The sequence below is a fragment of the Oncorhynchus tshawytscha genome, unplaced genomic scaffold (genome assembly GCF_018296145.1).
Source record: "Oncorhynchus tshawytscha isolate Ot180627B unplaced genomic scaffold, Otsh_v2.0 Un_contig_9575_pilon_pilon, whole genome shotgun sequence".
Taxonomy (NCBI): Eukaryota; Metazoa; Chordata; class Actinopteri; order Salmoniformes; family Salmonidae; genus Oncorhynchus; species Oncorhynchus tshawytscha.
Genome location: NW_024608845.1, coordinates 44866 through 71220, shown reverse-complemented (window position 1 = coordinate 71220; position 26355 = coordinate 44866). Strand labels below are relative to the sequence as shown.

Here is a 26355-nt window from a genome sequence, read left to right as displayed (position 1 = left end):
CATTGACTCTGTACCGTAATACCCTGTATATAGTCTCCACATTGACTCTGTACCGTAATACCCTGTATATAGTCTCCACATTGACTCTGTACCGTAATACCCTGTATATAGCCTCCACATTGACTCTGTACCGTAATACCCTGTATATAGCCTCCACATTGACTCTGTACCGTAATACCCTGTATATAACCTCCACATTGACTCTGTACCGTAATACCCTGTATATAGTCTCCACATTGACTCTGTACCGGTACCCCCTGTATATAGTCTCCACATTGACTCTGTACCGTAATACCCTGTATATAGTCTCCACATTGACTCTGTACCGGTACCCCCTGTATATAGCCTCCACATTGACTCTGTACCGTAACACCCTGTATATAGCCTCCACATTGACTCTGTACCGTAATACCCTGTATATAGTCTCCACACTGACTCTGTACCGTAACACCCTGTATATAGCCTCCACATTGACTCTGTACCGTAACACCCTGTATATAGTCTCCACATTGACTCTGTACCAGTACCCCCTGTATATAGCCTCCACGTTGACTCTGTACCAGTACCCCCTGTATATAGCCTCCACATTGACTCTGTACCGGTACCCCCTGTATAAAGCCTCCACATTGACTCTGTACCGGTACCCCCTGTATATAGCCTCAACATTGACTCTGTACCGTAATACCCTGTTTATAGCCTCCACATTGACTCTGTACCGGTACCCCCTGTATATAGCCTCCACATTGACTCTGTACCGTAATACCCTGTATATAGCCTCCACATTGACTCTGTACCGGTACTCCCTGTATTTAGCCTCCACATTGACTCTGTACCGGTACCCCCTGTATATAGCCTCCACATTGACTCTGTACCGTAATACCCTGTATATAGCCTCCACATTGACTCTGTACCGTAATACCCTGTATATAGCCTCCACATTGACTCTGTACCGTAATACCCTGTATATAGCCTCCACATTGACTCTGTACCGTAATACCCTGTATATAGCCTCCACATTGACTCTGTACCGTAATACCCTGTATATAGCCTCCACATTGACTCTGTACCATAACACCCTGTATATAGCCTCCACATTGACTCTGTACCGTAATACCCTGTATATAGCCTCCACATTGACTCTGTACCGTAATACCCTGTATATAGCCTCCACATTGACTCTGTACCAGTACCCCCTGTATATAGCCTCCACATTGACTCTGTACCGTAATACCCTGTATATAGTCTCCACATTGACTCTGTACCGGTACACCCTGTATATAGCCTCCACATTGGCTCTGTACCGTAATACCCTGTATATAGCCTCCACATTGACTCTGTACCGTAATACCCTGTATATAGCCTCCACATTGACTCTGTACCGGTACCCCCAGTATATAACCTCCACATTGACTCTGTACCGTAATACCCTGTATATAGCCTCCACATTGACTCTGTACCGTAATACCCTGTATATGGCCTCCACATTGACTCTGTACCAGTACCCCCTGTATATAGCCTCCACATTGACTCTGTACCGTAATACCCTGTATATAGTCTCCACATTGACTCTGTACCGTAATACCCTGTATATAGCCTCCACATTGACTCTGTACCGTAATACCCTGTATATAGTCTCCACATTGACTCTGTACCATAATACCCTGTATATAGCCTCCACATTGACTCTGTACCGTAATACCCTGTATATAGCCTCCACATTTACTCTGTACCGTAATACCCTGTATATAGCCTCCACATTGACTCTGTACCGTAATACCCTGTATATAGCCTCCACATTGACTCTGTACCGTAATACCCTGTATATAGCCTCCACATTGACTCTGTACCGTAATACCCTGTATATAGTCTCCACATTGACTCTGTACCGTAATACCCTGTATATAGCCTCCACATTGACTCTGTACCGGTACCCCCTGTATATAGCCTCCACATTGACTCTGTACCGTAATACCCTGTATATAGCCTCCACATTGACTCTGTACCGTAATACCCTGTATATAGCCTCCACATTGACTCTGTACCGTAATACCCTGTATATAGCCTCCACATTGACTCTGTACCGTAATACCCTGTATATAGCCTCCACATTGACTCTGTACCGTAATACCCAGTATATAGCCTCCACATTGACTCTGTACCGTAATACCCTGTATATAGCCTCCACATTGACTCTGTACCGGTACCCCCTGTATATAGCCTCCACATTGACTCTGTACCGTAATACCCTGTATATAGCCTCGCTTGTTATTTTAATGTTGCTGTTTTATTTTCTATTTTTTACTTACACCTGTTTACTTTACACCTGTTGTATTCAGCATTTCACTGTGAGGTCTACTACACCTGTTGTATTCAGCATTTCACTGTGAGGTCTACTACACCTGTTGTATTCAGCATTTCACTGTAAGGTCTACTACACCTGTTGTATTCAGCATTTCACTGTAAGGTCTACTACACCTGTTGTATTCAGCATTTCACTGTGAGGTCTACTACACCTGTTGTATTCAGCATTTCACTGTAAGGTCTACTACACCTGTTGTATTCAGCATTTCACTGTGAGGTCTACTACACCTGTTGTATTCAGCATTTCACTGTGAGGTCTACTACACCTGTTGTATTCAGCATTTCACTGTGAGGTCTACTACACCTGTTGTATTCAGCATTTCACTGTAAGGTCTACTACACCTGTTGTATTCAGCATTTCACTGTGAGGTCTACTACACCTGTTGTATTCAGCATTTCACTGTGAGGTCTACTACACCTGTTGTATTCAGCATTTCACTGTAAGGTCTACTACACCTGTTGTATTCAGCATTTCACTGTGAGGTCTACTACACCTGTTGTATTCAGCATTTCACTGTAAGGTCTACTACACCTGTTGTATTCAGCATTTCACTGTGAGGTCTACTACACCTGTTGTATTCAGCATTTCACTGTAAGGTGTACTACACCTGTTGTATTCAGCATTTCACTGTAAGGTCTACTACACCTGTTGTATTCAGCATTTCACTGTAAGGTGTACTACACCTGTTGTATTCAGCATTTCACTGTAAGGTCTACTACACCTGTTGTATTCAGCATTTCACTGTAAGGTCTACTACACCTGTTGTATTCAGCATTTCACTGTGAGGTCTACTACACCTGTTGTATTCAGCATTTCACTGTAAGGTGTACTACACCTGTTGTATTCAGCATTTCACTGTAAGGTCTACTACACCTGTTGTATTCAGCATTTCACTGTGAGGTCTACTACACCTGTTGTGTTCAGCATTTCACTGTGAGGTCTACCTACACCTGTTGTATTCAGCATTTCACTGTAAGGTCTACTACACCTGTTGTATTCAGCATTTCACTGTAAGGTCTACTACACCTGTTGTATTCAGCATTTCACTGTAAGGTCTACTACACCTGTTGTATTCAGCATTTCACTGTAAGGTCTACTACACCTGTTGTATTCAGCATTTCACTGTGAGGTCTACTACACCTGTTGTATTCAGCATTTCACTGTAAGGTCTACTACACCTGTTATATTCAGCATTTCAGTGTAAGGTCTACTACACCTGTTGTATTCAGCATTTCACTGTGAGGTCTACTACACCTGTTGTATTCAGCATTTCACTGTAAGGTGTACTACACCTGTTATATTCAGCATTTCACTGTAAGGTCTACTACACCTGTTGTATTCAGCATTTCACTGTAAGGTGTACTACACCTGTTGTATTCAGCATTTCACTGTAAGGTCTACTACACCTGTTGTATTCAGCATTTCACTGTAAGGTCTACTACACCTGTTGTATTCAGCATTTCACTGTGAGGTCTACTACACCTGTTGTATTCAGCATTTCACTGTAAGGTGTACTACACCTGTTGTATTCAGCATTTCACTGTAAGGTCTATTACACCTGTTGTATTCAGCATTTCACTGTGAGGTCTACCTACACCTGTTGTATTCAGCATTTCACTGTGAGGTCTACCTACACCTGTTGTATTCAGCATTTCACTGTAAGGTCTACTACACCTGTTGTATTCAGCATTTCACTGTAAGGTCTACTACACCTGTTGTATTCAGCATTTCACTGTAAGGTCTACTACACCTGTTGTATTCAGCATTTCACTGTGAGGTCTACTACACCTGTTGTATTCAGCATTTCACTGTAAGGTCTACTACACCTGTTGTATTCAGCATTTCACTGTAAGGTGTACTACACCTGTTGTATTCAGCATTTCACTGTGAGGTCTACTACACCTGTTGTATTCGGGGGCATGTGGCAAATACAATTTGATTTATGTGAAGTTAGTCACACCCTCTCTTTGTGAAGCTGACCTCTCCTTTCTGATTGGTCTGAAGGACTCTCTTGGCTCTGGGTTGCCACGTGGGGCTGGCTGATGAGCACGCTGTGGAGAAGGTGAAGAACCTCAAGCTCTCCGCCACGTGAGTCACTTTCCTCACTTCAGTCGGTCTGTACCATCTTATTACACAACAGTTAGCACCTACTGTATGTTCTCCAGCCTCTGCTGCTAGTCGCTAAGATTGACATCTCTGCTCATAGCTATTTACGTTCTCCAAGTGCAATGTCAATGACTGGTAGTGTGTTGGATGTACTGGTACACATTTCAGTTTAAGTGCATATTTTGCCTTAGCTTGTGCCTTACCAAAAATGACTATTTTTCTGTTTTAAGCTCATCCTTTATCAGATGGGTGTCTGTTTTAATGTTTTATTCTAGTCCTTTACCAGATGGGTGTCTGTTTTAATGTTTTAATCTAGTCCTTTACCAGATGGGTGTCTGTTTTATCCTAGTCATTTATCAGATGTGTGTCTGTTTTAATGTTTTAATCTAGTCCTTTACCAGATGGGTGTCTGTTTTATCCTAGTCCTTTACCATATGGGTGTCTGTTTTAATGTTTTAATCTAGTCCTTTATCAGATGGGTGTCTGTTTTAATGTTTTATCCTAGTCCTTTACCAGATGGGTGTCTGTTTTAATGTTTTAACCAAGTCCTTTATCAGATGGGTGTCTGTTTTATCCTAGTCCTTTACCAGATGGGTGTCTGTTTTAATGTTATAACCTAGTCCTTATCAGATGGGTGTCTGTTTTAATGTTTTAATCTAGTCCTTTATCAGATGGGTGTCTGTTTTATCCTAGTCCTTTACCAGATGGGTGTCTGTTTTAACCTACTCCTTTACCAGATGGCTGTCTCTTTTAATGTTTTATCCTGGTCCTTTACCAGATGGGTGTCTGTTTTAATGTTTTATCCTGGTCCCTTACCAGATGGGTGTCTGTTTTAATGTTTTAACCATCTCCTTTACCAGATGGCTGTCTGTTTTATCCTAGTCCTTTACCATATGGGTGTCTGTTTTAATGTTTTAATCTAGTCCTTTATCAGATGGGTGTCTGTTTTAATGTTTTATTCTAGTCCTTTACCAGATGGGTGTCTGTTTTAATGTTTTATCCTAGTCCTTTACCAGATGGGGGTCTGTTTTAATGTTTTAATCTAGTCCTTTACCAGATGGGTGTCTGTTTCATCCTAGTCATTTATCAGATGGGTGTCTGTTTTAATGTTTTAATCTAGTCCTTTACCAGATGGGTGTCTGTTTTATCCTAGTCCTTTACCATATGGGTGTCTGTTTTAATGTTTTAATCTAGTCCTTTATCAGATGGGTGTCTGTTTTAATGTTTTATCCTAGTCCTTTACCAGATGGGTGTCTGTTTTAATGTTTTAACCAAGTCCTTTATCAGATGGGTGTCTGTTTTATCCTAGTCCTTTACCAGATGGGTGTCTGTTTTAATGTTATAACCTAGTCCTTATCAGATGGGTGTCTGTTTTAATGTTTTAACCAAGTCTTTTATCAGATGGGTGTCTGTTTTATCCTAGTCCTTTACCAGATGGGTGTCTGTTTTAATGTTTTAACCTAGTCCTTTACCAGATGGGTGTCTGTTTTAATGTTTTATCCTAGTCCTTTACCAGATGGGGGTCTGTTTTAATGTTTTAACCTTTACCAGATGGGTGTCTGTTTTAATGTTTTAACCAAGTCTTTTATCAGATGGGTGTCTGTTTTATCCTAGTCCTTTACCAGATGGGTGTCTGTTTTAACCAAGTCCTTTATCAGATGGGTGTCTGTTGTAATGTTTTATCCTAGTCCTTTATCAGATGGGTGTCTGTTTTAATGTTATAACCTACTCCTTTACCAGATGGCTGTCTGTTTTAATGTTTTATCCTGGTCCTTTACCAGATGGGTGTCTGTTTTAATGTTTTATCCTGGTCCTTTACCAGATGGGTGTCTGTTTTAATGTTTTAACCTACTCCTTTACCAGATGGCTGTCTGTTTTATCCTAGTCCTTTACCATATGGGTGTCTGTTTTAATGTTTTAATCTAGTCCTTTATCAGATGGGTGTCTGTTTTAATGTTTTATTCTAGTCCTTTACCAGATGGGTGTCTGTTTTAATGTTTTATCCTAGTCCTTTACCAGATGGGGGTCTGTTTTAATGTTTTAATCTAGTCCTTTAACAGATGGGTGTCTGTTTTATCCTAGTCATTTATCAGATGGGTGTCTGTTTTAATGTTTTAATCTAGTCCTTTACCAGATGGGTGTCTGTTTTATCCTAGTCCTTTACCATATGGGTGTCTGTTTTAATGTTTTAATCTAGTCCTTTATCAGATGGGTGTCTGTTTTAATGTTTTATCCTAGTCCTTTACCAGATGGGTTTCTGTTTTAATGTTTTAACCTTTATCAGATGGGTGTCTGTTATAATGTTTTATCCTAGTCCTTTACCAGATGGGTGTCTGTTTTAATGTTTTAATCTAGTCCTTTATCAGATGGGTGTCTGTTTTAATGTTTTAATCTAGTCCTTTATCAGATGGGTGTCTGTTTTATCCTAGTCCTTTATCAGATGGGTGTCTGTTTTATCCTAGTCCTTTACCAGATGGGTGTCTGTTTTATCCTAGTCCTTTACCAGATGGGTGTTTGTTTTAATGTTTTATAACCTAGTCATTTATCAGATGGGTGTCTGTTATACTGTTTTATCCTAGTCCTTTACCAGATGGGGGTCTGTTTTAATGTTTTAACCTAGTCCTTTACCAGATGGGTGTCTGTTTTAATGTTTTATCCTAGTCCTTTACCAGATGGGGGTCTGTTTTAATGTTTTAACCTTTACCAGATGGGTGTCTGTTTTAATGTTTTAACCAAGTCTTTTATCAGATGGGTGTCTGTTTTATCCTAGTCCTTTACCAGATGGGTGTCTGTTTTAATGTTTTAACCTAGTCCTTTACCAGATGGGTGTCTGTTTTAATGTTTTATCCTAGTCCTTTACCAGATGGGGGTCTGTTTTAATGTTTTAACCTTTACCAGATGGGTGTCTGTTTTAATGTTTTAACCAAGTCTTTTATCAGATGGGTGTCTGTTTATCCTAGTCCTTTACCAGATGGGTGTCTGTTTTAACCTAGTCCTTTACCAGATGGGTGTTTGTTTTAATGTTTTAACCTAGTCCTTTATCAGATGGGTGTCTATTTTAATGTTCTAACCTAGTCCTTTACCAGATGGGGGTCTGTTTTAATATTTGAACCTAGTCCTTCACCAGATGGGTGTCTGTTTTATCCTAGTCCTTTATCAGATGGGTGTCTGTTTTAATGTTTTATTCTAGTCCTTTACCAGATGGGGGACTGTTTTAATATTTGAACCTAGTCCTTCAACAGATGGGTGAACATTCTCACGCCAAACTATTTTTCTCCCATCCAACAGCGTCTCCCTAGACTAATGTTTTCTCTCTCTCTATGTGTCCATGCGTCCTCTCTGGTCCAGTTATGAGCTGTCTAGTGGCTACAAGCCTGCTCCTATGGACCTGGGGCACATCAAGCTGGCCTCTACCCAGGAGGCCATGGTGGACAAGCTGGCGGAGAACGCTCACAATGTGTGGGCCAGGGATCGCATACGCCAGGGCTGGACCTACGGCATCCAGCAGGTGTGTCACCCAAAGGTGTGTGTGTTTGTGTGTGCAGCCGGGCTGCAGCAGTGTGAGGGTGGGGGTGGGGGTGGTGGGGGCGTTGACCAGGGTGCTGAAACAGCTCAACAGCCGCCCAAAGAAAATTGTATAGGACCCTTGGCATCTTTAATGGGCCCACTACAGAGGTACTGATGGGCCCACTACAGAGGTACTGATGGGCCCACTACAGAGATACTGATGGGCCCACTACAGAGGTACTGATGGGCCCACTACAGAGGTGCTGATGGGCCCACTACAGAGGTGCTGATGGGCCCACTACAGAGGTACTGATGGGCCCACTACAGAGGTGCTACTGGGTCCACTACAGAGGTTCTGATGGGCCCACTACAGAGGTACTGATGGGCCCACTACAGAGGTTCTTATGGGCCCACTACAGAGGTACTGATGGGCCCACTACAGATGTACTGATGGGCCCACTACAGAGGTGCTTATGGGCCCACTACAGAGGTGCTGATGGGCCCACTACAGAGGTGCTGATGGGCCCACTACAGAGGTGCTGATGGGCCCACTACAGAGGTACTGATGGCCCACAACAGAGGTGCTTATGCAGAGGTGCTTATGGGCCCACTACAGAGGTGGAATGAGAGGGGATGACTGGTAGGAAGGAGAGGGGATGACTGGTAGGGCTGTTACATGGAGGAAGGAGAGGGGATGACTGGTAGGGCTTCTACATGGAGGAAGGAGAGGGGATGACTGGTAGGAAGGAGAGGGGATGACTGATAGGAAGGAGAGGGGATGACTGATAGGACTGCTACATGGAGGAAGGAGAGGGGATGACTGGTAGGAAGGAGAGGGGATGACTGTTAGGAAGGAGAGGGGATGACTGGTAGGACTGCTACATGGAGGAAGGAGAGGGGATGACTGGTAGGAAGGAGAGGGGATGACTGGTAGGAAGGAGAGGGGATGACTGGTAGGAAGAAGAGGGGATGACTGATAGGAAGGAGATGGAATGAATGGTAGGAAGGAGAGGGGATGACTGGTAGGACTGCTACATGGAGGGAGGAGAGGGGATGACTGGTAGGAACGAGAGGGGATGACTGGTAGGACTGCTACATGGAGGAAGGAGAGGGGATGACTGGTAGGGCTGCTACATGGAGGAAGGAGAGGGGATGACTGGTAGGAAGGAGAGGGGATGACTGGTAGGACAGAGAGGGGATGACTGGTAGGAAGGAGAGGGGATGACTGGTAGGACTGCTACATGGAGGAAGGAGAGGGGATGACTGGTAGGAAGGAGAGGGGATGACTGGTATGAAGGAGAAGGGATGACTGGTAGGAAGGAGATGGGATGACTGGTAGGAAGAAGAGGGGATGACTGGTAGGAAGAAGAGGGGATGACTGGTATGAAGGAGAAGGGATGACTGGTAGGAAGGAGAGGGATGACTGGTAGGAAGGAGAGGGGATGACTGGTAGGAAGGAGAGTGGATGAATGGTAGGAAGGAGAGGGATTGACTGGTAGGAAGGAGAGGGGATGACGGGTAGGAAGGAGAGGGGATGACTGGTAGGAAGGAGAGGGGATGACAGGTAGGAAGGAGAGGGGATGACTGGTAGGAAGGAGATGGGATGACTGGTAGGACAGAGAGGGGATGGCTGGTAGGAAGGAGAGGGGATGACTGGTAGGGCTGCTACATGGAGTAAGGAGAGGGGATGACTGGTAGGAAGGAGAGGGGATGACTGGTAGGACAGAGAGGGGATGACTGGTAGGAAGAAGAGGGGATGACTGGTATGAAGGAGAAGGGATGACTGGTAGGAAGGAGATGGGATGACTGGTAGGAAGGAGAGGGGATGACTGGTAGGAAGGAGAGGGGATGACTGGTAGGAAGGAGAGGGGATGACTGGTAGGAAGGAGAGGGGATGACTGGTAGGAAGGAGAGGGGATGATTGGTAGGACTGCTACATGGAGGAAGGAGAGGGGATGACTGGTAGGAAGGAGAGGGGATGACTGGTAGGAAGGAGAGGGGATGACTGATAGGAAGGAGAGGGGATGATTGGTAGGACTGCTACATGGAGGAAGGAGAGGGGATGACTGGTAGGAAGGAGAGGGGATGACTGGTAGGAAGGAGAGGGGATGACTGATAGGAAGGAGAGGGGATGACTGGTAGGAAGGAGAGGGGATGATTGGTAGGACTGCTACATGGAGGAAGGAGAGGGGATGACTGGTAGGAAGGAGAGGGGATGACTGGTAGGAAGGAGAGGGGATGACTGGTAGGAAGGAGAGGGGATGACTGATAGGAAGGAGAGGGGATGACTGGTAGGACTGCTACATGGAGGGAGAAGAGGGGATGACTGGTAGGAAGGAGAGGGGATGACTGGTAGGACTGCTACGTGGAGGAAGGAGAGGGGATGACTGGTAGGAAGGAGAGGGGATGACGGGTAGGAAGGAGAGGGGATGACTGGTAGGACTGCTACATGGATGGAGGAGAGCAGATGACTGGTAGGAAGAAGAGGGGATGACTGGTAGGACTGCTACATGGATGGAGGAGAGGGGATGACTGGTAGGAAGGAGAGGGGATGACTGGTAGGACTGCTACATGGAGGGAGGAGAGGGGATGACTGGTATTAAGGAGAGGGGATGACTGGTAGGAAGGAGAAGGGATGACTGGTAGGAAGGAGAGGTGATGACAGGTAGGAAGGAGAGGGGATGACTGGTAGGACTGCTACGTGGAGGAAGGAGAGGGGATGACTGGTAGGAAGGAGAGGGGATGACGGGTAAGAAGGAGAGGGGATGACTGGTAGGAAGGAGAGGGGATGACTGGTAGGACTGCTACATGGATGGAGGAGAGGGGATGACTGGTAGGAAGGAGAGGGGATGACTGGTAGGACTGCTACATGGAGGGAGGAGAGGGGATGACTGGTAGGAAGGAGAGGGGATGACGGGTAGGAAGGAGACTGGTAGGAAGGGGGGATGACTGGTAGGAAGGAGAGGAGATGACTGGTAGGAAGGAGAGGGCATGACTGGTAGGACTGCTACATGGAGGGAGGAGAGGGGATGACTGGTAGGAAGGAGAGGGGATGACTGGTAGGACTGCTACATGGAGGGAGGAGAGGGGATGACTGGTAGGAAGGAGAGGGGATGACGGGTAGGAAGGAGAGGGGATGACTGGTAGGAAGGAGAGGAGATGACTGGTAGGAAGGAGAGGGGATGACTGGTAGGACTGCTACATGGAGGGAGGAGAGGGGATGACTGGTAGGAAGGAGAGGGGATGACGGGTAGGAAGGAGAGGGGATGACTGGTAGGACTGCTACATGCAGGATTACAGCTGTCAGGGTTATTCATCAAGTGTGTTAAGACACATGCTGTTAAAAGTCCTGAGAATTATCCTGGTAGTGAAACCAGGCTGACAGCCTGACACAACAGCCTATGGTTGTCATGGAGACACATAGGTAGGCTTCTAGTCTGGTACAGAGCAAGTCTAGAGGTTAGGGTTAGTCTGGTGTATATATTGTTTTAGAGGGGGTTAGGGTTAGTCTGGTGAATATATTGTTTTAGAGGGGGTTAGGGTTAGTCTGGTGTATATATTGTTTTAGAGGGGTTAGGGTTAGTCTGGTGTATATATTGTTTTAGAGGGGGTTAGGGTTAGTCTTGTGTATATATTGTTAGGGTTAGTCTGGTGTATATATTGTTGTAGAGGGGGTTAGGGTTAGTCTGGTGTATATATTGTTAGGGTTAGTCTGGTGTATATATTGTTTTAGAGGGGGTTAGGGTTAGTCTGGTGTATATGTTGTTTTAGAGGGGATTAGGGTTAGTTTGGTGTATATATTGTTTTAGAGGGGTTAGGGTTAGTCTGGTGTATATGTTGTTTTAGAGGGGTTAGGGTTAGTCTGGTGTATATATAGTTTGAGAGGGGGTTAGGGTTAGTCTGGTGTATATATTGTTTTAGAGGGGTTAGGGTTAGTCTGGTGTATATATTGTTGTAGAGGGGTCAGGGTTACTCTGGTGTATATATTGTTAGGGTTAGTCTGGTGTATATATTGTTTTAGAAGGGGTTAGGGTTAGTCTGGTGTATATATTGTTTTAGAGGGAGTTAGGGTTAGTCTGGTGTATATATTGTTTTAGAGGGGTTAGGGTTAGTCTGGTGTATATATTGTTTTAGAGGGGTTAGGGTTAGTCTGGTGTATATATTGTTTTAGAGGGGTTAGGGTTAGTCTGGTGTATATATTGTTGTAGAGGGGTTAGGGTTAGTCTGGTGTATATATTGTTAGGGTTAGTCTGGTGTATATATTGTTTTAGAAGGGGTTAGGGTTAGTCTGGTGTATATATTGTTTTAGAGGGAGTTAGGGTTAGTCTGGTGTATATATTGTTTTAGAGGGGTTAGGGTTAGTCTGGTGTATATATTGTTTTAGAGGGGTTAGGGTTAGTCTGGTGTATATATTGTTTTAGAGGGGTTAGGGTTAGTCTGGTGTATATATTGTTTTAGAGGGGTTAGGGTTAGTCTGGTGTATATATTGTTGTAGAGGGGTTAGGGTTAGTCTGGTGTATATATTGTTAGGGTTAGTCTGGTGTGTATATATTGTTTTAGAGGGGTTAGGGTTAGTCTGGTGTATATATTGTTTTAGAGGGGTTTAGGGTTAGTCTGGTGTATATATAGTTTGAGAGGGGTTAGGGTTAGTCTGGTGTATATATTGTTTTAGAGGGGTTAGGGTTAGTCTGGTGTATATATTGTTTTAGAGGGGGTTAGGGTTAGTCTGGTGTATATATTGTTTTAGAGGGGTTAAGGTTAGTCTGGTGTATATATTGTTTTAGAGGGGTTAGGGTTAGTCTGGTGTATATATTGTTGTAGAGGGGTTAGGGTTAGTCTGGTGTATATATTGTTAGGGTTAGTCTGGTGTATATATTGTTTTAGAGGGGTTAGGGTTAGTCTGGTGTATATATTGTTTTAGAGGGGTTTAGGGTTAGTCTGGTGTATATATTGTTTTAGAGGGGTTAGGGTTAGTCTGGTGTATATGTTGTTTTAGAGGGGTTAGGGTTAGTCTGGTATATATATTGTTTTAGAGGGGGTGAGGGTTAGTCTGGTGTATATATTGTTTTAGAGGGGGTTAGGGTTAGTCTGGTACAGAGCAAGTCTAGAGGTTAGGGTTAGTCTGGTGTATATATAGTTTTAGAGGGGTTAGGGTTAGTCTGGTGTATATATAGTTTGAGAGGGGTTAGGGTTAGTCTGGTGTATATATTGTTTTAGAGGGGTTAGGGTTAGTCTGGTGTATATATTGTTTTAGAGGGGTTAGGGTTAGTCTGGTGTATATATTGTTTTAGAGGGGTTAGGGTTAGTCTGGTGTATATATTGTTTTAGAGGGGTTAGTGTTAGTCTGGTATATATATTGTTTTAGAGGGGTTAGGGTTAGTCTGGTGTATATATTGTTGTAGAGGGGTTAGGGTTAGTCTGGTGAGAGGGGTTAGGGTTAGTCTGGTGTATATACTGTTTTAGAGGGGGTTAGGGTTAGTCTGGTGAGAGGGGTTAGGGTTAGTCTGGTGTATATACTGTTTTAGAGGGGTTAGGGTTAGTCTGGTGTATATACTGTTTTAGAGGGGGTTAGGGTTAGTCTGGTGAGAGGGGTTAGGGTTAGTCTGGTGTATATACTGTTTTAGAGGGGTTAGGGTTAGTCTGGTGAGAGGGGTAAGGCCTTCCATATTTGCCTTTGCGTTTATAAAGTAGTTAACTCACATCCAATGACTTGCAGGGTAGAAAATGTCCAGTCAGGAGAAACAATAAATAAAACTAAGGGTACTTATCTTTCTGATATGTTTATGAAGTCCTATTCTTCTTTAGTTCAGTGTGTTTATGAAGTCCTAACTCCTCTTCTTTAGGTCAGTGTGTTTATGAAGTCCTAACTCCTCTTCTTTAGGTCAGTGTGTTTATGAAGTCCTAACTCCTCTTCTTTAGTTCAGTGTGTTTATGTAGTCCTAACTCCTCTTCTTTAGGTCAGTGTGTTTATGTAGTCCTAACTCCTCTTCTTTAGGTCAGTGTGTTTATGTAGTCCTAACTCCTCTTCTTTAGGTCAGTGTGTTTATGTAGTCCTAACTCCTCTTCTTTAGTTCAGTGTGTTTATGAAGTCCTAACTATCTCCCCCTTCCTTGTGAAGGATGTGAAGAATCGTAGGAACCCCCGCTTGGTTCCGTACACTCTGCTGGACGAGAGGACCAAGAAGTCCAACAAGGACAGTCTGAGGGAGGCTGTCCGCACCCTGCTGGGGTACGGATACAACCTGGAGGCTCCGGATCAGGACCATGGTACAGTCAAAGCACACACACACCCCTCACCTCCTTTATGGTTCAGTCCAAACTCTACCTCACACACCCCTCACCTCCTTTATGGTTCAGTCCAAACACTCTACCTCACCTCCCTCCACATCAGCGACCTGGGTTAAATCCACTACCCCTGACAGTGACAATACCCTTACTCTCCCTCCACATCAGAGACCTGGGTTAAATCCACTACCCCTGACAGTGACAATACCCTTACTCTCCCTCCACATCAGAGACCTGGGTTAAATCCACTACCCCTGACAGTGACAATACCCTTACTCTCCCTCATTCATCAGTGACCTGGGTTAAATCCACTACCCCTGACAGTGACAATACCCTTACTCTCCCTCCACATCAGAGACCTGGGTTAAATCCACTACCCCTGACAGTGACAATACCCTTACTCTCCCTCATTCATCAGTGACCAACAGGACATAAAACCCCACAGAGTCTCTTATATAAGCCCAATGACGAGTTGACCCACTAGTCTGTTCAGAGGGGCTTTTATGACGCACAGGGAGATGTCTGTTTCTTCGTGACATGATTGTATTTACTGTTATATTGCAGGAGCATGCAGCAGTTGTCTGTGTAAACACCCAGACATAGATCATTTTAATATAGCTTTTACTGTGGCATAGTATAGGATGTTACACTACCCTGGTTAACCAACCTACAACAGGTTGTGTATTAATGTCAGAGTATAGTATAGGATATTACACTACCCTGGTTAACCAACCTACAACAGGTTGTGTATTAATGTCAGAGTATAGTATAGGATATTACACTACCCTGGTTAACCAACCTACAACAGGTTGTGTATTAATGTCAGAGTATAGTATAGGATATTACACTACCCTGGTTAACCAACCTACAACAGGTTGTGTATTAATGTCAGAGTATAGTATAGGATATTACACTACCCTGGTTAACCAACCTACAACAGGTTGTGTATTAATGTCAGAGTATAGTATAGGATATTACACTACCCTGGTTAACCAACCTACAACAGGTTGTGTATTAATGTCAGAGTATAGTATAGGATGTTACACTACCCTGGTTAACCAACCTTGTTTCAGCAGCCAGAGCAGACACCAGTAACATGTTGTCTGGCCCTGTTGTTCCAGCAGACACCAGTAACATGTTGTCTGGCCCTGTTGTTTCAGCAGCCAGAGCAGACATCAGTAACATGTTATCTGACCCTGTTGTTTCAGCAGACATCAGTAACATGTTGTCTGGCCCTGTTGTTCCAGCAGACACCAGTAACATGTTGTCTGGCCCTGTTGTTTCAGCAGCCAGAGCAGACATCAGTAACATGTTATCTGGCCCTGTTGTTCCAGCAGACACCAGTAACATGTTGTCTGGCCCTGTTGTTCCAGCAGACACCAGTAACATGTTGTCTGGCCCTGTTGTTTCAGCAGACATCAGTAACATGTTGTCTGGCCCTGTTGTTCCAGCAGACACCAGTAACATGTTGTCTGGCCCTGTTGTTTCAGCAGACATCAGTAACATGTTGTCTGGCCCTGTTGTTCCAGCAGACACCAGTAACATGTTGTCTGGCCCTGTTGTTCCAGCAGACACCAGTAACATGTTATCTGGCCCTGTTGTTCCAGCAGACACCAGTAACATGTTATCTGGCCCTGTTGTTCCAGCAGACACAGAGCAGACACCAGTAACATGTTATCTGGCCCTGTTGTTCCAGCAGACACCAGTAACATGTTATCTGGCCCTGTTGTTCCAGCAGCCAGAGCAGACACCAGTAACATGTTGTCTGGCCCTGTTGTTTCAGCAGCCAGAGCAGACACCAGTAACATGTTATCTGACCCTGTTGTTCCAGCAGACACCAGTAACATGTTGTCTGGCCCTGTTGTTCCAGCAGCCAGAGCAGACACCAGTAACATGTCTGCTGAGCGGTTCCGTATCTTCCGAGCTGAGAAGACGTACTGTGTGAACGCTGGGAAGTGGTACTTTGAGTTTGAGGTGCTGACGTCAGGCGAGATGAGGGTCGGCTGGGCACGGCCCGGCTGTCTACCGGACCAGGAGCTGGGCTCTGACCAACACGCCTTCGTCTTCGACGGGTTCAAGGTGAGTCAGGAATTCCCACACGCGTTTATTGATTATCGTTGTTTGATTTTTATTGAAATAAATGTTTGAACACGTAGAAGTTTACAACGTCTAGACCTTCACAAGTGTTCACAGAACTATCAGAGCACCTTATTCAGTTGAGATGTTGTGTCACTGGCCGACCCACAATACCCCAGAATGACAAAGTGGAATGATGTTTTTAGAATTTTTTAACAAATGAATTAAAAGCTGACATGTCTAGAGTCAGTCAGTATAAATGAGAAGCTGACGTGTCTAGAGTCGGTCAGTATAAATGAGAAGCTGACATGTCTAGAGTCAGTCAGTATAAATGAGAAGCTGACATGTCTAGAGTCAGTCAGTATAAATGAGAAGCTGACATGTCTAGAGTCAGTCAGTATAAATGAGAAGCTGACATGTCTAGAGTCAGTCAGTATAAATGAGAAGCTGACATGTCTAGAGTCAGTCAGTATAAATGAGAAGCTGACATGTCTAGAGTCGGTCAGTATAAATGAGAAGCTGACATGTCTAGAGTCAGTCAGTATAAATGAGAAGCTGACATGTCTAGAGTCAGTCAGTATAAATGAGAAGCTGACGTGTCTAGAGTCAGTCAGTCATAATGAGAAGCTGACATGTCTAGAGTCAGTCAGTACTGAGAAGCTGACATGTCTAGAGTCAGTCAGTATAAATGAGAAGCTGACATGTCTAGAGTCAGTCAGTATAAATGAGAAGCTGACATGTCTAGAGTCAGTCAGTATAAATGAGAAGCTGACATGTCTAGAGTCAGTCAGTATAAATGAGAAGCTGACATGTCTAGAGTCAGTCAGTATAAATGAGAAGCTGACATGTCTAGAGTCAGTCAGTATAAATGAGAAGCTGACATGTCTAGAGTCAGTCAGTATAAATGAGAAGCTGACATGTCTAGAGTCAGTCAGTATAAATGAGAAGCTGACATGTTCAAATGTGTTCAAATGTGCTTATTAACAAGTCATATAATATGTTGTACGGACTCACTCTGTGTGCAATAATAGTGTTTAACCTGATAGTTGAATGACTTCCTGATCTCTGTACTTCACACATACAATTATCAGTCGCACAGTGAATTTCAGAAACACAGATTCAACCACAAAGACCAGGGAGGTTTTCCAATGCCTCACAAAGAAGGGCACCTATTGGTAGATGGGTGAAAAATATAAAAAGCTGACATTGAATATCCCTTTGAGCTTGGTGAAGTTATACATTAGACTTTGGATGGTGTATCAATACACCCAGTCACTGGAGCACAAGCAACATCCTAGAGGAAAACCTGGTTCAGTCTGCTTTCCACCAGACACTGGGAGATGAATTCACCTTTCAGCAGGACGATAACCTATGTTCCTGAGAGGACCCAGGTTACAGTTTTGGCTTAAATCTACGTGACAATCAATGACAAGACCTGCAAATGGTTGTCTAGCAATGATCCACAACTCATTTGACAAGACCTGAAAATGGTTGTCTAGCAATGATCAACAACCAATTTGACAAGAGCTTGAAGAATTTAGAAAATAATAATAGGAAAATGTTGCACAATTCATGTGTGGAAATACAGCTGTAATCGCTCTTAGAGACTTACCCAGAAATACTCACAGCTGTAATCGCTCTTAGAGACTTACCCAGAAAGACTCACAGCTGTAATCACTCTTAGAGAATTACCCAGAAAGACTCACAGCTGTAATCGCTCTTAGAGAATTACCCAGAAACCCTCACAGCTGTAATCACTCTTAGAGACTTACCCAGAAAGACTCACAGCTGTAATCGCTCTTAGAGAATTACCCAGAAACCCTCACAGCTGTAATCACTCTTAGAGACTTACCCAGAAACCCTCACAGCTGTAATCGCTCTTAGAGAATTACCCAGAAACCCTCACAGCTGTAATCACTCTTAGAGAATTACCCAGAAAGACTCAGCTGGAATCACTCTTAGAGACTTACCCAGAAACCCTCACAGCTGTAATCACTCTTAGAGACTTACCCAGAAAGACTCACAGCTGTAATCGCTCTTAGAGACTTACCCAGAAAGACTCAGAGCTGTAATCACTCTTAGAGAATTACCCAGAAAGACTCACAGCTGTAATCACTCTTAGAGAATTACCCAGAAAGACTCACAGCTGTAATCGCTCTTAGAGACTTACCCAGAAAGACTCACAGCTGTAATCGCTCTTAGAGAATTACCCAGAAAGACTCACAGCTGTAATCACTCTTAGAGAATTACCCAGACAGACTCACAGCTGTAATCGCTCTTAGAGACTTACCCAGAAATACTCACAGCTGTAATCACTCTTAGAGAATTACCCAGACAGACTCACAGCTGTAATCGCTCTTAGAGACTCACCCAGAAAGACTCACAGCTGTAATTGCTGCCAAAGGTGCTTCTACAAAGTATTGATGTGAATACTTAGTCAGCAGGACACCTCTTGACAACTTCCCGCGAAATTGGAGGGCTGCAATTCAAATAAATAATCATAAACATTAAGGATATGAAACATCTAGGTATATATTGGTTAAAAGCTTAAATTCTTGTTAATCTAACTGCACTGTCTGATTTACAATAGGCTTTACAGCGAAAGCATGCCATGCGATTGTTTGAGGACGGAGCCTCACATCAAAACCGGCACAGGCTTCGTAAAATCACAAATGGCTATTAAATATTCACTTACTTTTTGAAAATCTTCCTCTGATTTGTCATCCAAAGGGTCCCAGCTACAACATGCATGGTCGTTTTGTTAGATAAAATCCTTCTTTATCTCCCAAAAAAGTCAGTTTAGTTGGAGCCCTCGATTTGAGTAATCCACTCGTTCAACATGCAGAGAAAGGAATCCAAAAAGTTACTGCTGAACTTTGTTAAAACAAGTCACAATACATTTCTACTTAATCCTCAGGTTCCCTGAAATGTAATTAAACTATAATATTAAACTATAATATTAAACTATAATATTAAACTATAATATTAAACTATAATATTTCACACGGAAATAATTATGTTCAATAGAAAAGCTAAATTAGCAAGTGCACATCCTCTTTGTCGCGTGCGCACAGACTGATTTCCAACTCAGACTCCCTGTACCAAAACTCAAAATTCTTCCTCGTTTGAGAAGAAACAAGCCTGAAACCTTGAACAAAGACTGTTGACATCTAGTGGAAGCCATAGGAATTGCAATCTGGGAGACGGAAAGGTTTTTTCTTTGGATTTTCTCCATATCAATTGTGATAGTAGTCTCATACATTATTTAAATATTTCTGTATTATTTTTAACATTTCTACAAACATCAGAGTGTTTTCTATCCAATGCTACCAATTACATCCTGGCTTCTGGGCCTGAGTAACAGGCAGTTTACTTTGGGACAGGAAGTGGAGAAAAATAGCCTGAAGAAGTTCCTGTAAATGAGGTTTTCAACAAATAAAATGTCGAAAAACATGTTTTCACGTTTTCATTATGTGGTGTTGTGTGTACATTACATTACATTAGTGAGAATTATTTTTTTTAAATCATTTTGAATTTAGTCTGTAACACAACAACATGTGGATGAAGGAGTAAGAATACTTTCTGAATGCACAGTATGTACAACAACGATAACAACAATAACAACGATAACAACAATAACAACGATAACAACAATAACAACAATAACAACGATAACAACAATAACAACGATAACAACAATAACAACGATAACAACGATAACAACAATAACAACGATAACAACGATTGTAACGGTTTTCTAGTGGTGATGAAGGAGAGTCGGACCAAACTGCAGCGTGTCGATTGCGATCCATATTTATTAAACAAAACGTAAACACGACTAAACACTAAACACTACAAAACAATAAACGTAATGAAAACCGAAAACAGCCTATCTAGTACAAACTAACAGAGAGTACAAGTAAGACACTAAGGACAATCACCCACGACAAACTCAAAGAATATGGCTGCCTAAATATGGTTCCCAATCAGAGACAACGATAAGCACCTGCCTCTGATTGAGAACCACTCCAGACAGCCATAGACTTTGCTAGACAACCCACTAAGCTACAATCCCAATACCACCACCAAAACCCCAAGACAAACACACCACAATTACAAAAACCCCATGCCACACCCTGGCCTGACCAAATACATAAAGATAAACACAAAATACTTTGACCAGGGCGTGACAGAACCCCCTAAGGTGCGGACTCCCGAACGCACCTCAAAACAATAGGGAGGGTCCGGGTGGGCGTCTGTCCATGGTGGCGGCTCCGGCGCGGGACGTGGACCCCACTCATTTAATGTCTTAGTCCCCTCTCCCTTCGTCCCTGGATAGTCCACCCTCGCCGCCGACCATGGCCTAGTAGTCCTCACCCAGAACCCCACTGGACTGGGGAGCAGATCGGGACTGAAGGACAGCTCGGGACTGAGGCAGCTCGGGACTGAGGTGAAGCTCGGGAGTGAGAGAAAGCTCAGGAGTGAGAGGAAGCTCAGGAGTGAGAGGAAGCTCAGGCAGGTAGATAGATCTACCAGCTCCTGGCTGGCTGGTGGTTTCAGCAGATCCTGGCTGACTGGCAGATCCTGGCTGACTGGCAGATCCTGGCTGACTGGCAGATCTGGAAGATCCTGGCTGACTGGCAGATCTGGAAGATCCTGGCTGACTGGCAGATCTGGAAGAGTCTGGTTGACTGGCAGATCTGGAAGAGTCTGGTTGACTGGCAGATTTGGAAGAGTCTAGCTGACTGGCGGATCCTGGCCGACTGGCAGATCCTGGCCGACTGGCACTACTGGCGGATCCTGGCTGACTGGCACTTCTGGCGGATCCTGGAAGACTGGTGGATCCTGGCTGACTGGTGGATCCTGGCAGACTGGCGAATCCTGGCTGACTGACGGATCTAACTGATCCTGACAGACTGGCGACGCTGGGCAGACTGGCGACGCTGGGCAGACTGGCGGCGCTGGGCAGACTGGCGGCGCTGGGCAGACTGGCGGCGCTGGGCAGACTGGCGACGCTGGGCAGACTGGCGATGCTGGGCAGACTGACGGCGCTGGGCAGACTGGCGACGCTGGGCAGACTGGGGGCACTGGCGGCGCTGGGCAGACTGGCGGCACTAGCTGCTCCATATAGGCTGACAGCTCTGGCGGCTTCTTACAGACTGACCGCTCTGGCGGCTCCGTGCTGACTGGCAGCTCCTTGCAGACTGGCAGCTCCTTACAGACTGACAGCTCCGTGCAGACTGACAGCTCCGTGCAGACTGACAGCTCCTTGCAGACTGGCAGCTCCCTGCAGACTGGCAGCTCCATGCAGACTGGCAGCTCCATGCAGACTGGCTGCTCTATGCAGACTGACATCTCTGGCTGCTTCATGCAGGCTGACATCTCTGGCTGCTCCATGTAGACTGGCTGCTTCATGCAGACTGGCAGCTCGGGCTGCTTCATGTAGACTGACAGCTCTGGCTGCTCCATGCGGACTGACAGCTCTGGCTGCTCCATGTAGACTGACTGCTTCATGCAGACTGGCAGCTCGGGCTGCTTCATGTAGACTGACAGCTCTGGCTGCTCCATGCAGACTGACAGCTCTGACTGTTCCATGCAGACTGACAGCTCTGGCTGCTTCATGCAGACTGGCAGCTCTGGCTGCTCCATGTAGACTGGCTGCTTCATGCAGACTGGCAGCTCGGGCTGCTTCATGTAGACTGACAGCTCTGGCTGCTCCATGCGGACTGACAGCTCTGGCTGCTCCATGTAGACTGGCTGCTTCATGCAGACTGGCAACTCGGGCTGCTTCATGTAGACTGACAGCTCTGGCTGCTCCATGCAGACTGACAGCTCTGACTGCTCCATGTAGACTGACAGCTCTGGCTGCTCCATGCGGACTGACAGCTCTGGCTGCTCCATGTAGACTGACTGCTTCATGCAGACTGGCAGCTCGGGCTGCTTCATGTAGACTGACAGCTCTGGCTGCTCCATGCAGACTGACAGCTCTGACTGTTCCATGCAGACTGACAGCTCTGGCTGCTTCATGCAGACTGGCAGCTCTGGCTGCTCCATGTAGACTGGCTGCTTCATGCAGACTGGCAGCTCGGGCTGCTTCATGTAGACTGACAGCTCTGGCTGCTCCATGCGGACTGACAGCTCTGGCTGCTCCATGTAGACTGGCTGCTTCATGCAGACTGGCAACTCGGGCTGCTTCATGTAGACTGACAGCTCTGGCTTCTCCATGCAGGCTGGCAGCTCTGGCTGCGCTGAACAGGCGGGAGACTCCGGCAGCGTAGGAGAGGAGAAAGGCTCTGGCTGCGCTAAACAGGCGGGAGGCTCCGGCAGCGCTGTAGAGGAGGAAGGCTCTGGCTGCGCTGAACAGGCGGGAGGCTCCGGCAGCGCTGTAGAGGAGAAAGGCTCTGGCTGCGCTGAACAGGCGAGGCACACTGAAGGCCTGGTGCATGGTGCTGGAACTGGTGGTACTGGATCGAGGACACGCACAGGAAGCCTGGCGCGGGGAGCTGCTACCGGAGGACTGGAGTGTGGAGGTGGCACAGGATGGGCTAGACCGTGAAGGCGTACTGGAGATCTTGAGAGCAGTGTTGGCACAGGATGTGCAAGGCTAGGGATGTGCACAGGAGGCCTGGTGCGTGAGGCTGGCACCAACTTCACCAGCCGACTAACACGCACCTCAGGACGAGTATGGAGCGCTAACCCAGGTGCCATCAAATCCCCAACACGTTCCGTCGGGCGAATTCCATGCAAAAAGCACCAACACAGCAACTCCCTCATTTCTCTCTCCTCCAATTTCCCCATTAACTCCTTCACAGTCTCTGGTTCTGGTCTCCTCCTTGGCTCCTCACGATAAACAGGGAGAGTTGGCTCAGGTCTGACTCCTGACTCTGCCACACTCTCCCTGAGCCCCCCAAGAAATTTTTGGGGCTGATTCTCAGGCTTCCATCCGCTACGCCGTGCTGCCTCCTCATATCTGCGCCTCTCAGCTTTCGCCGCCTCCAGTTCTTCCTTGGGGCGGCGATATTCTCCAGGCTGAGCCCAGGGTCCTTTACCGTCCAGTTCTTCCTCCCATGTCCATTTCTCCAGGTGGTGCAGCCTCTCCCACTGCAGCTGCTGCTGCTCCTGCTGCTGCTGCCTCTGTTGCCTCTCCTGTGGTTCCTGCCTGTTAACACGCTGCTTGGTCCGTTGGTGGTGGGTGATTCTGTTACGGTTTTCTAGTGGTGATGAAGGAGAGTCGGACCAAACTGCAGCGTGTCGATTGCGATCCATATTTATTAAACAAAACGTAAACACGACTAAACACTAAACACTACAAAACAATAAACGTAATGAAAACCGAAAAACAGCCTATCTAGTGCAAACTAACAGAGAGTACAAGTAAGACACTAAGGACAATCACCCACGACAAACTCAAAGAATATGGCTGCCTAAATATGGTTCCCAATCAGAGACAACGATAAGCACCTGCCTCTGATTGAGAACCACTCCAGACAGCCATAGACTTTGCTAGATAACCCACTAAGCTACAATCCCAATACCACCACCAAAACCCCAAGACAAACACATCACAATTACAAAAACCCCATGCCACACCCTGGCCTGACCAAATACATAAAGATAAACACAAAATACTTTGACCAGGGCGTGACAACGATAACAACAACAACAATAACAACAATAACAACAATAACAACGATAACAGCAGTGATCATATGACTTTTTTTAAAACCCACTGGGCACAAACTGGTTGAATTATTCACATTATTCAACAACAAACATCTCAATGACATGGTGAATTATTTTGTTGAATTCACGTTCGTTGACAACTCATCCACATGTGTATTAAAACTAGACTGACTAACTGAACTGACGTCTGCACCCTTATAAGCACCTTATAAACACCTTATAAGCACCTTATAAACACCTTATAAACTGCACAAGCACCAAAAACCCCTGTTGTTTTGACATGTGGTAATAGATCACTCATATTGATTAGGAAACTGGCTGTACTTGCTGTTGAAACTTAACATCTAAAAAACCCACATGGAAACTGGAAATAGAGCTTGTAGAAGACAGCTAGCTTCATCGTATTGATTAGGAAACTGGCTGTACAGGAGAGCTTGTAGAAGACAGCTAGCGTCATCGTATTGATTAGGAAACTGGCTGTACAGGAGAGCTTGAAGAAGACAGCTAGCTTCATCGTATTGATTAGGAAACTGGCTGTACAGGAGAGCTTGAAGACAGCTAGCTTCATCGTATTGATTAGGAAACTGGCTGTACAGGAGAGCTTGAAGAAGACAGCTAGCTTCATCGTATTGATTAGGAAACTGGCTGTACAGGAGAGCTTGTAGAAGACAGCTAGCGTCATCGTATTGATTAGGAAACTGGCTGTACAGGAGAGCTTGAAGAAGACAGCTAGCTTCATCGTATTGATTAGGAAACTGGCTGTACAGGAGAGCTTGTAGAAGACAGCTAGCGTCATCGTATTGATTAGGAAACTGGCTGTACAGGAGAGCTTGAAGAAGACAGCTAGCTTCATCGTATTGATTAGGAAACTGGCTGTACAGGAGAGCTTGTAGAAGACAGCTAGCGTCATCGTATTGATTAGGAAACTGGCTGTACAGGAGAGCTTGAAGAAGACAGCTAGCTTCATCGTATTGATTAGGAAACTGGCTGTACAGGAGAGCTTGTAGAAGACAGCTAGCGTCATCGTATTGATTAGGAAACTGGCTGTACAGGAGAGCTTGAAGAAGACAGCTAGCTTCATCGTATTGATTAGGAAACTGGCTGTACAGGAGAGCTTGAAGAAGACAGCTAGCTCCATCGTATTGATTAGGAAACTGGCTGTACAGGAGAGCTTGAAGAAGACAGCTAGCTACATCGTGACGTGTTGCATTGTGATTGAAGTCGCCAACCTGAGAAGTGTTAATCACTCATGTCACTAGACAGTCAAATCATGAATGGGGGCAAAGGGTTTGAATGCACTGTTTAAATGTACATACCACACGGGAACTCTCTCTCTCTCTCCCTCTCTTCTCTCTCTCTCTCTCTTTCTTCTTTCTCCCTCTCTTCTCTCTCTCTCCTATCTTCTCCCTCTCTTCTCTCTCTCTCTATCTTCTCTCTCTCTCTCTCTCTCTCTCCTCCCATCTTCTTTCTCCCTCTCTTCTCTCTCTCTCTCTCCTATCTCTCTCTTTCCCATCTTTTCTCTCCCATCTTCTCTCTCCCATCTTCTCTCTCTCTCTTCTCTCTCTCTCTCTATCTCTCTCTCTCCCATCTTTTCTCTCCCATCTTCTCTCCCTCTCTCTCTCTCTCTCTCTCTCTCTCCATCTTCTCTCTCCCTCTCTTCTCTCTCTCTCCTATCTCTCTCTTTCCCATCTTCTCTCTCCCATCTTCTCTCTCCCATCTTCTCTCTCCCTCTCTTCTCTCTCTCTCTCTCCTATCTCTCTCTCTCTCTCTCCCATCTTCTCTCTCCCTCTCTTCTACTCTCTCCCTCTCTTCTCTCTCTCTCTCTCTGTCTCTCTCTCTCTCTCTCTCTCTCTCTCTCTCTCACCTCTCTCTCTCTCTCTCTCTCTCTCTCATATCTCTCTCTCTCTCTCTCTCTCTCTCTCCTCTCTGTCTCTCTCTCTCCTCTCTCTCTCCTCTCTCTCTCTCCCATCTCTGTCTCTCTCTCTCCACTCTCTCTCCCCCTCCCTCTCTCTCTCCCTCTCTTCTCTCTCTCTCTCTCTCTCTCCCCCCTTCCCCTCTCTCTCTCTCTCTCTCCCCCCTCCCCCTCTCCCCTTCTCTCTCTCCCCTCTCTTCTCTCTCTCTCTCTCCACCCCCCCCTCTCTCTCTCTCTCCCCTCTCTCTCTCCCTCTCTCTCCCCCCCCTCCCTCTCTCTCTCTATTCTCTCTTCTTCTCTCTCTTCTCTCTCTCTTTTCTCTCTCCCCTAAATCAACAGTACTATAATGTTTGATGACACCATCACCAATCTGAGGTTATAAAGAGGGGTGCTTCCCCTGGTGGATGTGATCAGAACATCAGCTT

The 26355-nt window shown here is 45.3% G+C and overlaps 1 protein-coding gene across 1 annotated transcript in view; it reads left to right on the top strand.

The window, feature by feature from the left end:
- Positions 1 to 26355, top strand: part of LOC112242170 (ryanodine receptor 2-like) — a gene marked incomplete at its 5' end in the record, with an annotated part of 51940 nt that overhangs the window by 10371 nt on the left and 15214 nt on the right. The window contains 4 exons of the mRNA XM_042313756.1: positions 4367 to 4450; positions 7817 to 7991; positions 14094 to 14241; positions 16130 to 16338. Coding sequence (XP_042169690.1) covers positions 4367 to 4450; positions 7817 to 7991; positions 14094 to 14241; positions 16130 to 16338 — 616 coding nt within the window. The remainder of the gene's footprint in view (positions 1 to 4366; positions 4451 to 7816; positions 7992 to 14093; positions 14242 to 16129; positions 16339 to 26355) is intronic.